Genomic DNA, 12,202 nt, shown 5'->3' on the forward strand with positions numbered 1-12,202 from the left:
AACAGCCCCCCCCCCCCCCGTGGGTTCCCATAAAGCACCAGCACAATTCATTTCTTATCATTTCATTCATGTTTACAATGTTACAGCAAAGGACAGACAAGAGCAATTAGAAGCAAGAAAAATTGACCAAAGCAGACAGACAAATAAATGGTGAGGCAGAAGGCAAAGAGGTCACCAGGGGTCACTGCAGCTGGCCAGGAGGTTGTGGCACCGCCGTGGAGGGCCCTCCCTCTCTCCAAGGCCAGAACCGCCCCCCCCCCCGAAGAGTGAGCAAGTTTGGAAGGGGCTGGCTGCACTGCAGCTCAGCCCTGGCCTGGGGTCTCTGCACTGCGAAAAGATGCCCAGCCTGCAAGCAGAAACGGCCACCTCTTTAAAGGCAGCCTGCCCGCTTCTGACGGGGGCCATTTCTGCGGCTCTCAGCAAGGGAGAAGAAGCTCTCGGTGCAGACAGGTAGATCTGTATCCATCAAGTGGAGATGCGTAACGTTTGGGTCCTTGCAATCATCTCCACGGATTTCCCGGAGCCAGGACCCAAAGATTGGAGGGACAGGGCACCGGCCCCCTCCCCCAGGGCCAGGAGATGGCCCACCCTGGCCGCGTTGCTTCCCAGAGAGGCGACTCCACGCTCTGCAGCTCAAACGGGATTTCGCCAGTGGGGCAGGCTGAACTGGGCTGCCCTGGAGAACTTCTGGAGAAGTGACGAGGGGTCCAAGTCCTGCCTCCCCAGGCGCCCTCTTCAGAAGTCTCCTTCAGATCCACTGCCCTGCCTTTGCTCACAAGGGCCGGGCAGAGGTTCTTCTGGAAGGCCTCGGCTGAGGGAGGCAGCACTGAAAGCTGAAGGGTTATTCCAAACCACAGGCTCAGAAGAGGAGAAGGCAGAGCGAGGCTGCTGGGGAGCTTCTCCACAGTCTCTGTGCAAGCAAGAGAACCACCCCCCTCCTCCGGTTCCACTGTGAAGGACAGAGACACTCCCTGGTGCGCAGGACGCCTGTGGAGCGGGGCCCCTGCCGTCCCAGCCTGGAATCCAGCTTCCAGAAGGTGAACAAGCAGCAGCAGCAGCAGCAAAGGAACTGCGGAGAGTGTGTTTGGCAGTTGGATTTGAGCGGGAGAGAAAGAGAGATGCACACACACACCCCTACCTGTCTGGCTGGACCTAGTTAGGGACTGGGGTTCCCCTGGGGGTGAGCCTGCTGCAGCTGTCCCTTGAGCATCTCACTACTCGGGGAACTGGGGGGAGATACTTTCAGGGGCGCAGTAGCTCCACCCCTCCCTATTCTTCTTCATTATCTGAGGGGCGGCTGGGGAGAGGGACGGACACGGCCGGGCCCCCTCTCGCCCAGCTGTGCCCCGGGTGCCTTGCATGCATCTTGTGCTCAGAGGGCCCAAAGCACGTGGCACACCGGCTCTGTCCACACAGCTACCAGAAGCAGAGTCAGCTCACTGCGGGCAGCCCTCTCTCTGAGGGAGCCCAAGGATGGCAGGGTTAGGGTTAGGGTTCCGCATCAGGCCCCTCGGTCTGGATCCGTCCAGCCTGCCACCTCTCTCACGCGTCCGTCCCGCCTTCTGGGCAGGGGACACACATCCCCCCCCCCTCAACTCTGCTGCTGAGCAGAATAGCATTTTTCAATCTCGGTTTTCCATTTGCCCAGAGAAAGTGATTGATGAGGCCCGGTCGTGTTCTCAGAAATGCAGGTGACAAATACGGGACCATTTGAAACCGGAGCCAAAGGCAAGAAGAAGATTTGCACCCACCGTGGCTGTGCAGGCTGCCCCCAAGATAAATGAGAAGGAGACACCCGCCCCCCCGCCCCCTGCCCCGTGCGTGCCTGCGTCTGTGCTGCGCTCTGCCACCGCGGTCCAGGAGCGCCCGTCTCAATGCCACTGGAGAAACACTATTCACTGCACCCACTCCCGCGACTGCCGCTGTCCAGACGTGGGCCAAGCGCCATTTGTCAAGAAGAGGAAGCACAACCCAGGCAGCAATCCTGCGGGTTGAGCTGGTGAGAAAACCCCTAACAAAATCAAGCAGAGTCTGGACAGAAAGCATGGCAGCTTCTGCGTATTTCCTGGGTGTCCCACAGGATTTGCCTGCTGCCTCGGATGCCACACCCTTGTGGCACCAGCACAACGTTCGGCACTCTAGAAAACAACAGCCCTGCAAAGTAGTCCAGTCCGATCGCCCTCTGATAGGCCTGTTTGCTTGTGGCTGGGGCAAGACTGGGAGCATGGAGCCCTTGCCCCCCCCCCCCCCCCCCCGGCCACTCTCCCACCAGCCCTGCCTAAGAGCGTCCTCCCCGGTGCAGCCGAGGAGACCTACTCCAGGGAGCCCCAGGAGAAGGGATTTCACGGGGACGTGGCTTTCCTTTCAAATGTTGGTTGTTTGGGCCCCTTTGGAGTAAAAATGGTTTGCAAACTGGTGCGAGTCAGTTGGGAAGTGATCCGGGGAGGAGTGCAGCGGGCGAAATCTCCTCCTTTCAAGCTGGCGATCACAGGGAGGACAGCCCTTCCTACCGCTTCACCTCGTAATCTCCTCAAATCCACTAACTCCAGAGGCGCCAAGAAGAGGAAAGGCTCTTCTGCACGAAATGCCGCTTCCTCATCCCCTGCGCCAACCTGGCTCAGGCCCCCCCCTCTTCTGGGGCTGCCCCCAGGCCTGTTTCCGCCCCCTCCGCATTTCCCCCTCCGTGCAAGCGGGCAGAGGGGGAGCTGGGAGCCCAGGCAGGGTTGGCCTGTGTGTGTGGAAGCCAAAAGGACCCCCGAGCCGGGGGGGGGACACCTTCAGGGCAGAGCAGGGCATTGGCACTGGGGCGGGCAATTTTGTGGGCAAAGGGCCACTTGGCCGCGTTCTCCAGGCCACGAAAGCTTCGGCCACAATCCACTTTGGTGGCCGGAAGGTGGGGGCAATAGGCCTCTGGGCCCCTTTTGCAACAACAGACAAACCAAGAGGGCGGGGAACTCCTGCCCTGGGAGAGCCTGGAGTGAGCCAAATGAAGCCGCCGCTCTCGCTCTCGCGCAGCACAGCGGAAGCACTCCCCCCAGACCCCCGACTGACTCTGCCCTCTTCTTCGCTCCTCCTCGCAGGTGTACCCCACACGCCTCCCCAAGGAGGCCACGCTGAGCTTCCTCGCCTGCCTGCTGCTCCCCAAGGCAATGGCCATTCTGTGCCTCCGGGGGCTGACCTCTGCCGGGCGGGCAGACAGGGGCTTGGCAGCTATGACCTCCTCCCACCCCAAAGCAGGGAGCCCGAGAGCTGGGGAGGGGGCATCCCAAGGGCCACGTGGATTCAACCCCCCCCCCAAGCCCTGCCCAAATGTCCCCCTAGAGGAGAGGAGCGGCTAAGAGAGGAGCCAGGGGGTCAGCTCCGGCACCTCTTTGCTGTCCCTCGGGCCTCCCCTCCAAAGAGGCTCCCTTCCGCAGCGGAAGCCACCCCGCCAACACCAGCCTCCTCCCTGCTCCTCTCCGGCAGGCCGGCTGCCTCCCCCTGCCATGAATAGATGAATGTTTTACAGCCAGCCTGACTTAATTTTTTGTTAACTGCTGCAAATTCCTAAATCATCGGCGCTGGAAGAGCTTTGCCTCTGACCTCCGACCCCCCCATTCATCTCTCCCCGGCCCGGCCTCGGGTCCCGCGCTGACAGGGACTAATGGCCAGCCCGGGTTCCTCCCGACGCTGACAGCTACCATGATGAATGTGCCACATGGCCGCCGGCGATGAGGACCTGGCCTCCCAGGAAGACGCCCGAGCCATTTTTCAAGCCATCCAGGAAAACAAAGCAAGCGGCAGGGAGGGGGAGGGGGAGGGGGAGGGGGAGGGAGGCGGAAATTAGGGTACATTTTTCATGCATTTTAAATAGGGCTGGGGAACCCAAACCCCGCTGGCAGCCACATCCATAACCGCCTCCTGAGTGATGCCCCGGCTTGGAAAGTGCGCCGAGTGCGGCCTGCCGCTTGTGGGGCTGGTGGGGAGCGAGAGGCAACCTCCGCAGGCCGGTCTCCTTGGGAGGAGGACGCGCAGGCGCCTGGGAGGGGCAGGCAGGCGGGTGGGCTGGGCAGGAGGAGCCCCAGAAGAGCCGCCAGCCCGGGCAAAGCCGACCCCACAGCAGGCGGAGGTGGGGCTCCCGGGGGCCAGACGCTCAAGGCGCTACCCAGCGTGCCCCCCCCCGGTCCTGCTGCAGCCCACACCGCCAGTCTGAGCACCCCCAGGAGCAGGAACCAGCCCCCAGAGGGCTGCAGCTCTTCCATGGGGCAGAAGCGCCTTTCTTGGCCAGCAATAGCCCAGGGCAAGTGGGTGCTGCTGGGATGGGCAGAGCCCCCTAGCTCCTCCTGGAGCAAGGCCTCTGCATGCCCGCCCCCCCCCCACCAGCACACAGAACTGGTTTGCCCAGTCGGGCCGCCGGTTCTCCTGGCGAGGCACAAGCTGCAGGTCTCCTCCCAGCCCAGGAGGACTCTCCCATCAACCGTGTTTTCATGCTGCGACCGCAACACACACACACAACCACAGCCCACTTCCGCCCCTCGGGGCCATGCCCCAACCCCCATCTCAGCCCCACTTGCAGGGTGAGTGTGAGTGGAAAGCAGGAGCCACCTTGGCCAGCCACAGAAGCCACTTACCTCTCTCCGGCCGTGTTTCCCCGGGGGGTGGGAGGGGGGACGCGCGGAAGCCCGGCCGCTTGGCTCTGGCTGGCTTTCCTCCGGGGCCTTCAGCAAGGAGAAAAGTCATCAGAACAGCCCTGCTGGGTCAGGCCCAAGAAGGAGGCCCACCTTCAGCCTCCTGCTGCTTCCCACAGGGGCCCCCCAGAGGCCCCCGAGAAGCCCACCGGCCAGAGGCGAGGGCCTGCCTCCTCTCCTGCTGCTGCTCCTCCCGCAGCTGGGGGTCTGAGCCCGGAGGCGGCCCCGTTGCCACCCCACAAGACGCTCCGGCCAAGACTGTGCCAGATGCCGACAGCACCACAACACCAAGCCGAGCCCAGGCTGGGGAGGAGAGAAGCAGGGAGGCGACTCCCAGAGGCATGGACTCCCCCAGACCCCACCGGGCTGCCTCCTCCCTGCAGGCGTGGGGCAGCTCCCGAGCCGAGAGACCTCCACGCTGCCCCCTGGCGTGCCTCTCTGGGCCCGAGCGCACACCCCAGGCCCAGCCCCGGGACCCCGGTGGCCTGCTCCTTGCTGATCCATGCGCTGTGGCAGGGGGCACCCCCACCCCTCCCCACGAGGTCTGCCACAGGGCTGTGACCCCCACACAAAAAGCTTGGGGGCGAAAGGCCTCCTTGGTCTTGCAGCATTGTGGGGTCAGACGCGGACTCCTGCAGCTCCTGAATGTTCGTATTGGAAGGGACCCTGAAGGTCTTCTAGAACACCCCCCCCTTGCTCAGCACAGGAAACTGTGACAGCATCCCTGACAGATGCCTGCCTGGCCTCTGTTTGGACACTTCCGGCCAAGGAGAGCCCAGCGGTGTGTGGAGACTCTGCACGCCACACTCAGTGGGAGGAGAGCGTCTGCTTGGGATGCAGAAGGCCCCGGGCTCCACCCCGGCAGCATCTCCAGGGAGGGCTGGGAGAGACCCCTGAGTCTGGAACCCTGCCTGGAGAGCTGCTGCCGGTCAGTGTCGACCATCCTGAGCTAGATGGAGCAAGGGCCAGACTCAGCAGACGACCGCTTGCTGTCTCCCAGGCTGCTCCCAAGGAGAACAGACCTTACAGCTCGGAAATCCCTCCCAATGTGCAGCCTGGACACCCCAGCATTTGTTTGTGAGGAGAACCAGGCACCTTGGGCTCCACAGGGTGGAGGGAAAGCAGGCTGGGGGGTGGGAAGCCAGAGGCCCTGGAGAGGGTGAGCCCACCGCCCGGCCACTTCGGCCAAAGGCACAGCCGTGGCGAGGTGTGGCACGGCCCTCAGCCTGGGCCAGAAGGTGCTCCGGCATTTGCCCCAGGTGGCCCACTGGCAGCTCCCCAAGCGTGGCTGGACTACAACTCCCATCACCCCAGCCACCATTTACTGCAGCAGGGGAGGATGGGAGTTGTAGTCCAGCCACAACGGAGCGGCTCAAGGTTGGCCAGCCCTGCCCGAGACTGACCTGTGGGAGCAGGGACCGCAGGGGCCGTTTTGCGGACCTTCCTCGGCCAGCGCAGGGGCGGGCAAAGGTCTCCCGGGGCCTGGGAGGGGCCTCGTTGGCGCCGCTGCTCCCGGATCCTGGCCTTCAGCTTCTGCAGCTTCTCGTCGGCAGCCGGGCTGGAGCCCCCCCTCCGAGCCCCCCCGCGGAGGAGCCAAGCCAGGCGGCCAGTCCTCGGGAGAGGAGTCGAGGAGGAGCCGGAGGCGCCCGCCAGGCGGGGAGAGGCCTCGTCCCAGAGGGGGGAGGCTCGCTTGTCCGGTTCGGCAGGCCCCCTCCCGCTTGGCCCAGTCCACGGCCTCGGAAGAGGCGCAGAGGGAGGGGCTGGGAGGGGCTGGGGGTCGGGCAGCAGCCGGGCTTCAGGCTGGCACCCCCTCGGCCCGCCGGAGGGGCTCCTCTCAGGCGACGCGGAAGCGGTGCTCTTTCTCCGGCCCTCCAAGGCACCTTCCTTGAGTCTGAAGCATAGGGGGAGAGGGAGAGAGAGAGGCGTGCACACTCCCTTGCGGGACAGTGGGGCCCCGGGGGGGGGGTTGGGGGTTCCCAAAGTGGTGGCACCCACCCACCCCCTCACCTTGCAGAGAGAAAAGCTGCAACACTCATACCCCCCCCACTCCGCTGTGGAAGGTGCCCTCCCCTTGCTGCCCCCCCCACCGCTGCCTCTGACCCGCCTTCCGCACAGAGAAGGGTCTCTGGTGTGTGCTGTGCCCGCGTTGGCCAGGGGTCAGCAGGCCAGCTAAGCTCCGGGGCCGCTTCCTCCAGGCCAGCCCTTCCCTGCCACCAGGGGGCAGCCCAAGAGCAACCTTGACGCGGGGCTGGGCTGGGGGCTGGGCTGGGGGCTGGGGCTGTCCTTCCCCGGGGAGGAGGACTCTCTCTCTCACGCACGCACTCACCTGCACGGGCAGCGCGGCTCCCTGGCCTGGGTGCTGCCGCCACTCCTCCAGGAGGCGGCATCTGCGGGCTCCCTGCTGCTGCTGCTGCTGCTGCACCCTAAGAGAGAGGGGCAAATCCCCAACTACCAGGGGTGCCTGCCTGCCTGGGCCCAGAGCTGGAGCTCCCCAGGGACACAGGAAGCGGCTTCCTTCCTACTGAGCCAGACCCTCTTAGCTCAAGGAGCTCCTGGCCCTCAGGGAACAAATCCGTTCCCTGGAGACCAAGGTGGCAGATCTGGAGAAGCTCAGGGAGACAGAGAGGCAGGCGGACGGGACCTTCGGGGATGTGATAGAGGCATCCCACTCCAGGGCTGGTAGCTCCTCTGCTGTCAGGGAGGATGAAGGTCTTGGGCAAGGAGGACATCGGTGTGAGGAAGAGGGAAATGCTCCTCTAGAAGGGACCCCTTCCATGGATGATGAGCCCATATCCTCTTGCACAGGGGATACTCCTCTGGGGGGTGGGGGCCTCCTTGTAGTTGGTGATTCGATCATTAGAGGTATAGAGAGATGGGTTTGTGACCCGCGTGTTGACCACATGACCCTTTAGGGAACAGTGACCACAGTGCCATCAAATTCAGCATACATGCGGGGAGAGAATCACCAAGGACGTCTAACACAGACATTTTGAATTTCAGAAGAGGAAACTTCTCCAAAATGAGGAGTATGGTGAAAAGAAAGCTGAAAGGGAAAATCAGGAGAGTCACTTCACTCCAGAGTGCATGGAGTTTACTCAAAACCACAATACTAGAAGCCCAGTTAGATTGTATACCCAAAAGAAGGAAAGGTACCACTAAGTCCAGGAGGATGCCAGCATGGCTAACGGGTACCATCAAGGAAGCCATAAAAGGGAAGAAGACTTCCTTCCGAAATTGGAAGGCCTGTCCAAATGAAGAGAACAGAAAGGAACACAAACTCTGGCAAAAGAAATGCAAGGTGACCATAAGGGAGGCAAAAAGAGAGTTTGAGGAACATTTAGCCAAAAGTATCAAGGGGAATAACAAAAACTTCTTTAAGTGCATCAGAAGCAGGAAACCTGACAGGGAGGCAGTTGGACCATTAGACAATGAGAGAGTGAAAGGGATTATTAAGGAGGATATGGACGTTGCAGAGAAGCTAAATGAGTTCTTTGCGTCCATCTTCACGGCAGAGGATACTGAGCATATACCTGTTCCTGAACCAGGCTTTTTAGGGATGGAGGCTAGAGAGCTGAGCCAGATAGAAGTGACAAGGGATGATGTTCTAAACTGTCTGGAAAAACTGAAAGCTAACAAATCACCAGGGCCGGATGGCATCCATCCAAGAGTCCTCAAAGAACTCAGATGTGAAATTGCCAACCTCCTTGCTAAAATATTTAACTTATCCCTGAAATCGGGCTCTGTACCAGAGGACTGGAGAGTAGCAAATGTAACACCAATTTTCAATAATGGATCCAGGGGCGATCCGGGAAATTACAGGCCGGTTAGCCTAATGTCCGTTCCAGGCAAATTGATGGAAAGCATCCTCAAGGATAAAATTGTAAAGCACCTAGAAGAACAGGCCCTGCTGGGAGTGAGCCAGCATGGCTTCCGCAAAGGTAAATCTTGCCTCACCAACCTTTTGGACTTCTTTGAGAGTGTCAACAAGTGTGTGGATCAAGGTGATCCAGTTGACATAGTCTACCTGGACTTCCAAAAAGCTTTTGACAAAGTTCCTCATCAAAGACTCCTGAGGAAACTTAGCGGTCATGGGATAAGGGGACAAGTACATGTCTGGATTGCTAACTGGTTGAAAGACAGGAAACAGAGGGTAGGTATGAATGGAGAGTTTTCACAATGGAGGGAAGAAAGAAGTGGGGTCCCCCAGGGATCTGTACTGGGACCGGTGCTTTTTAATTTATTCATAAATGATCTAGAAGTAGGGGTAAGCAGCGATGTGGCCAGATTTGCAGATGATACCAAACTCTTCCGGGTAGTGAAATCCCAAACGGATTGTGAGCAGCTCCAAAAGGATCTCTCCAAACTGGGGGAGTGGGTGACAAAATGGCAAATGCGGTTCAATGTTAGCAAGTGTAAAGTGATGCACATTGGGATGAAAAACCCCAACTTCAAGTATATGCTGATGGGATCGGAGCTGTTGGTGACGGACCACGAGAGGGATCTTGGGGTCATGGTGGACAACTCGTTGAAAATGTCGACTCAATGTGCGGCAGCTGTTAAAAAGGCCAATTCCATGCTAGGGATCATTAGGAAGGGGACTGAAAATAAAACGGCTAACATTATAATGCCCTTATACAAAACTATGGTGCGACTACACTTGGAGTACTGCATACAATTCTGGTCACCACATCTTAAAAAGGACATTGTTGAACTGGAGAAGGTACAGAAGAGGGCAACCAAGATGATCAGGGGCCTGGAGCACCTTTCTTACGAGGCAAGACTACAACACCTGGGGCTTTTTAGTTTAGAAAAAAGATGACTGCAGGGAGACATGATAGAGGTCTATAAAATCATTCATGGTGTGGAGAAAGTGGAGAGAGAGAGAGATTCTTTTCCCTCTCACACAACACTAGAACCAGGGGTCACTCCATGAAATTGATTGCCAGGAGGTCTAGGACCAACAAACGGAAGTACTTTTTCACACAACGCGTGATCCACTTGTGGAACTCTCTGCCACAGGTGGTGGTGACAGCCAACAACCTGGATGGCTTTAAGAGGGGTTTGGATGACTTCATGGAGGAGAGGTCTATCAATGGCTACTAGTCGGAGGGCTGTGGGCCACCTCCAGCCTCAAGGGCAGGATGCCTCTGAGTACCAGTTGCAGGGGAGCAAGAGCAAGAGAGAGGGCATGTTCTCACCCTCTTGCCTGTGGGCTCCCCAGCGGCATCTGGTGGGCCACTGTGTGAAACAGGAGGCTGGACTAGATGGGCCTCCTTGGGGGGCCCGATCCAGCAGGGCTGTTCTGATGTTCTTATGTAAGGGGCAAAGCAGACGCTCGCTCCTCCAAGGACTCGCAGCCTCCCCTCCTCAGCCGGAAGGGCCCGGGCGCTGGACGCGGCCCCAGCAGGCCTGCCCTTGCGTGGGAACCCGCCGGCGCGGGCGCCCAGCCTGCCTGCCTGCCTGCCTGCCTCTCGGCCCTCCCCCCGCCGCCTCCCCCCCCTCCGTGCGTCTGGCCGCGCATCCCTCCGCCGCCACTCGCGACCCTCACTCACCCGGACTCCCGAGCCACTCCAGCCTGCTTCTCGTCCCGAGGAGGCCGCCGCCGCCGCCCCCACCCCGCGGGCGGCGGCTGCTGGTGCTCTGGCTCCGCTCCAGCTCGCCCTCCAGCCTCTGCAGCTGAAGCACCGAGAGAGGGAGAGGGAGAGGGAGAGGCAGCTTGCCGGAACAGACGGCGCCTTTCCGCGCCTTTTGCCTGCCGCCGCCTCCAGCAGCAGCTGTGTGTGCAAACACGACTCCCTTGCGGCGGCGGCGGCTGCTGCCTGCCTGGGCCCGCCAGGAGCAGCCGGCGCTTCTGCTTCTGCTTCTGCTTCTTCCGACAGTTGGGCCACCGAGGCGGCGCGTCTGCCACAAGCAACCAGCGGCAGCCCCCCCCCCCCCGCCGCCTCCTCCCTGCTGCTGCTGCGCCGCTGACCTGGGGAGCGTCGGGCTCGGCAGGAGAGCGAGGCGGGCTGCGAGGCGGGCCCTCCGGGGGAGGAGCGGCCAACCCTGCCGTGCCGCCCCCGCTGCCCCCAGCCCTTCTCCGCCCGCGGCCGCGGCCCTTCTGTCTCTTGCAGGCCGGCTGTCCCTCGCGCGGCATGGGCTTCTCGCGGGGCCCCCCAAGCTGTGCGGGAGGCGGGCACAGTGGCCAGACCCGATGCCCGTGAAGGGCGGCAGAGGCGACCCGGTTAGCGCCCCAGCGGAGAGGGGAGCTGCCTGGGTTCGAGGCCCCCCCCCAGCCACAGGCCAAAAGGATTTAAAGGGTTAGGGTCGTTGGGAGGAGGAGGAGGAGGCGGGGAGGAAGACTTCTTCCCCCCAGCACCACGGCCATGCCCAGGAGAGAAGAAGCCCCTCTGACTCACCACGGCTCTGGCCTTCTCCAGGCTGGCCCTTGCCAAGGCAATATCTGGGGGGAGAAGCAGGCGCCGCCTGAGAGCAAGCCAGCGCAGGGGGGCTCCGGGGTCCAGTCCTCCCGTGGGCAGCAGCAGGAGGGGGGGCTGCTCAAGGGGCTTCATTTGGGCTGCACCTGAGCGGAGGAGGGGCCCCACCACTGTGCTGCCTTGCCCCACAGCCCTGCAGGGGGCCGCCCCTCCTTCAAAACCAGCCCTTGTGCAAGCTTTGGAACATGGGCAGGGGAGGCAGGGAGGAGGAGGAGGAAGGAAGGAAGGAAGGATCCCAGCAACCTCCTCGCCCTCCTGGGCTGGCACCCCCTGCAAGGAGCAGGAGGAGAAGTGGGCAGGGCAGCCTCCCCTCCTCTCCCCACAGGCTGGGCGAAGCTTCCGGTGGCTCTGAGGAGCTGCTGCGGCAGGGAGGGCCCCCCCCCCCTTGGCCACCAGCCGCCTCAGCCCGCCTCAGGGAAGGGCCGCCCCAGCCCTCCAATTCGTGCGCCCTGACATCATCACGAGAACAGGAGTCATGTTACGGAGGGCTGCCTGGGGGGCCAGGAGCCCCTGGTGGGGAGCACTCACCCAGCAGCAAGGCTGGTTTCTCGGAGGCTGTGCCGGTGTCTGCCGATTCCGCCGAAGCCATGCTGAGGAGTGGCCTCCTCGCCGTCCCCCTGCAACGTCGGACTGAGCATCATCCGCCATCCTAATGGCGGATGGTCTTTCTATGTGAGGTATTTCTACTCTGCCCCTCCAGCTCACTGCTGACAGTGAAGACTTTACTTGGTAGCTTCCTTGGGGCAGAGACCTGTCTCTTTCTCCGTATGTTATTTCGCACACAGCCCTTCATTCTTTATGATTCCTCCGCGGCAGTCGCCTTTTGCCCTGCTCTCCAGGCCATGAGGCCCCACAAAGCGGCTTGGAGTGCCGAGCTCTAACCCACGGGGCGGGGGCGGGGGGGGTCCTCTGGTCCATGGACCCCTCCTCCAGCTCCAAGTAGCACTGTCTCGACCAGTTGGCCGCCTCATTCGCACCAGGAACCAGAAGTGTGCCCTCTTCTTCCAAGCCCAGGTTTGCAAACCTCTGTCAGACTCGAAACTGAGTTCCAGATCAGTT

At 61.3% G+C, this 12,202-nt stretch overlaps 1 protein-coding gene across 1 annotated transcript in view; it reads right to left on the reverse strand.

Annotated features, from left to right (window-relative positions):
- The window catches only part of CCDC187 (coiled-coil domain containing 187), a 40,820-nt gene extending 29,088 nt beyond the window's left edge, over positions 1 to 11,732 (reverse strand). The window contains exons 1-6 of the mRNA XM_053282504.1: positions 11,672 to 11,732; positions 11,066 to 11,229; positions 10,220 to 10,343; positions 6,994 to 7,090; positions 6,071 to 6,558; positions 4,611 to 4,697 (exon numbers count right to left, since the gene is read on the reverse strand). Of these exons, the coding sequence (XP_053138479.1) occupies positions 4,611 to 4,697; positions 6,071 to 6,558; positions 6,994 to 7,090; positions 10,220 to 10,343; positions 11,066 to 11,229; positions 11,672 to 11,732 (1,021 nt within the window). The remainder of the gene's footprint in view (positions 1 to 4,610; positions 4,698 to 6,070; positions 6,559 to 6,993; positions 7,091 to 10,219; positions 10,344 to 11,065; positions 11,230 to 11,671) is intronic.
- Between the last annotated feature and the right edge of the window lie 470 nt (positions 11,733 to 12,202).

Source organism: Hemicordylus capensis, chromosome 17 (assembly GCF_027244095.1).
Source record: "Hemicordylus capensis ecotype Gifberg chromosome 17, rHemCap1.1.pri, whole genome shotgun sequence".
Taxonomy (NCBI): domain Eukaryota; kingdom Metazoa; phylum Chordata; class Lepidosauria; order Squamata; family Cordylidae; genus Hemicordylus; species Hemicordylus capensis.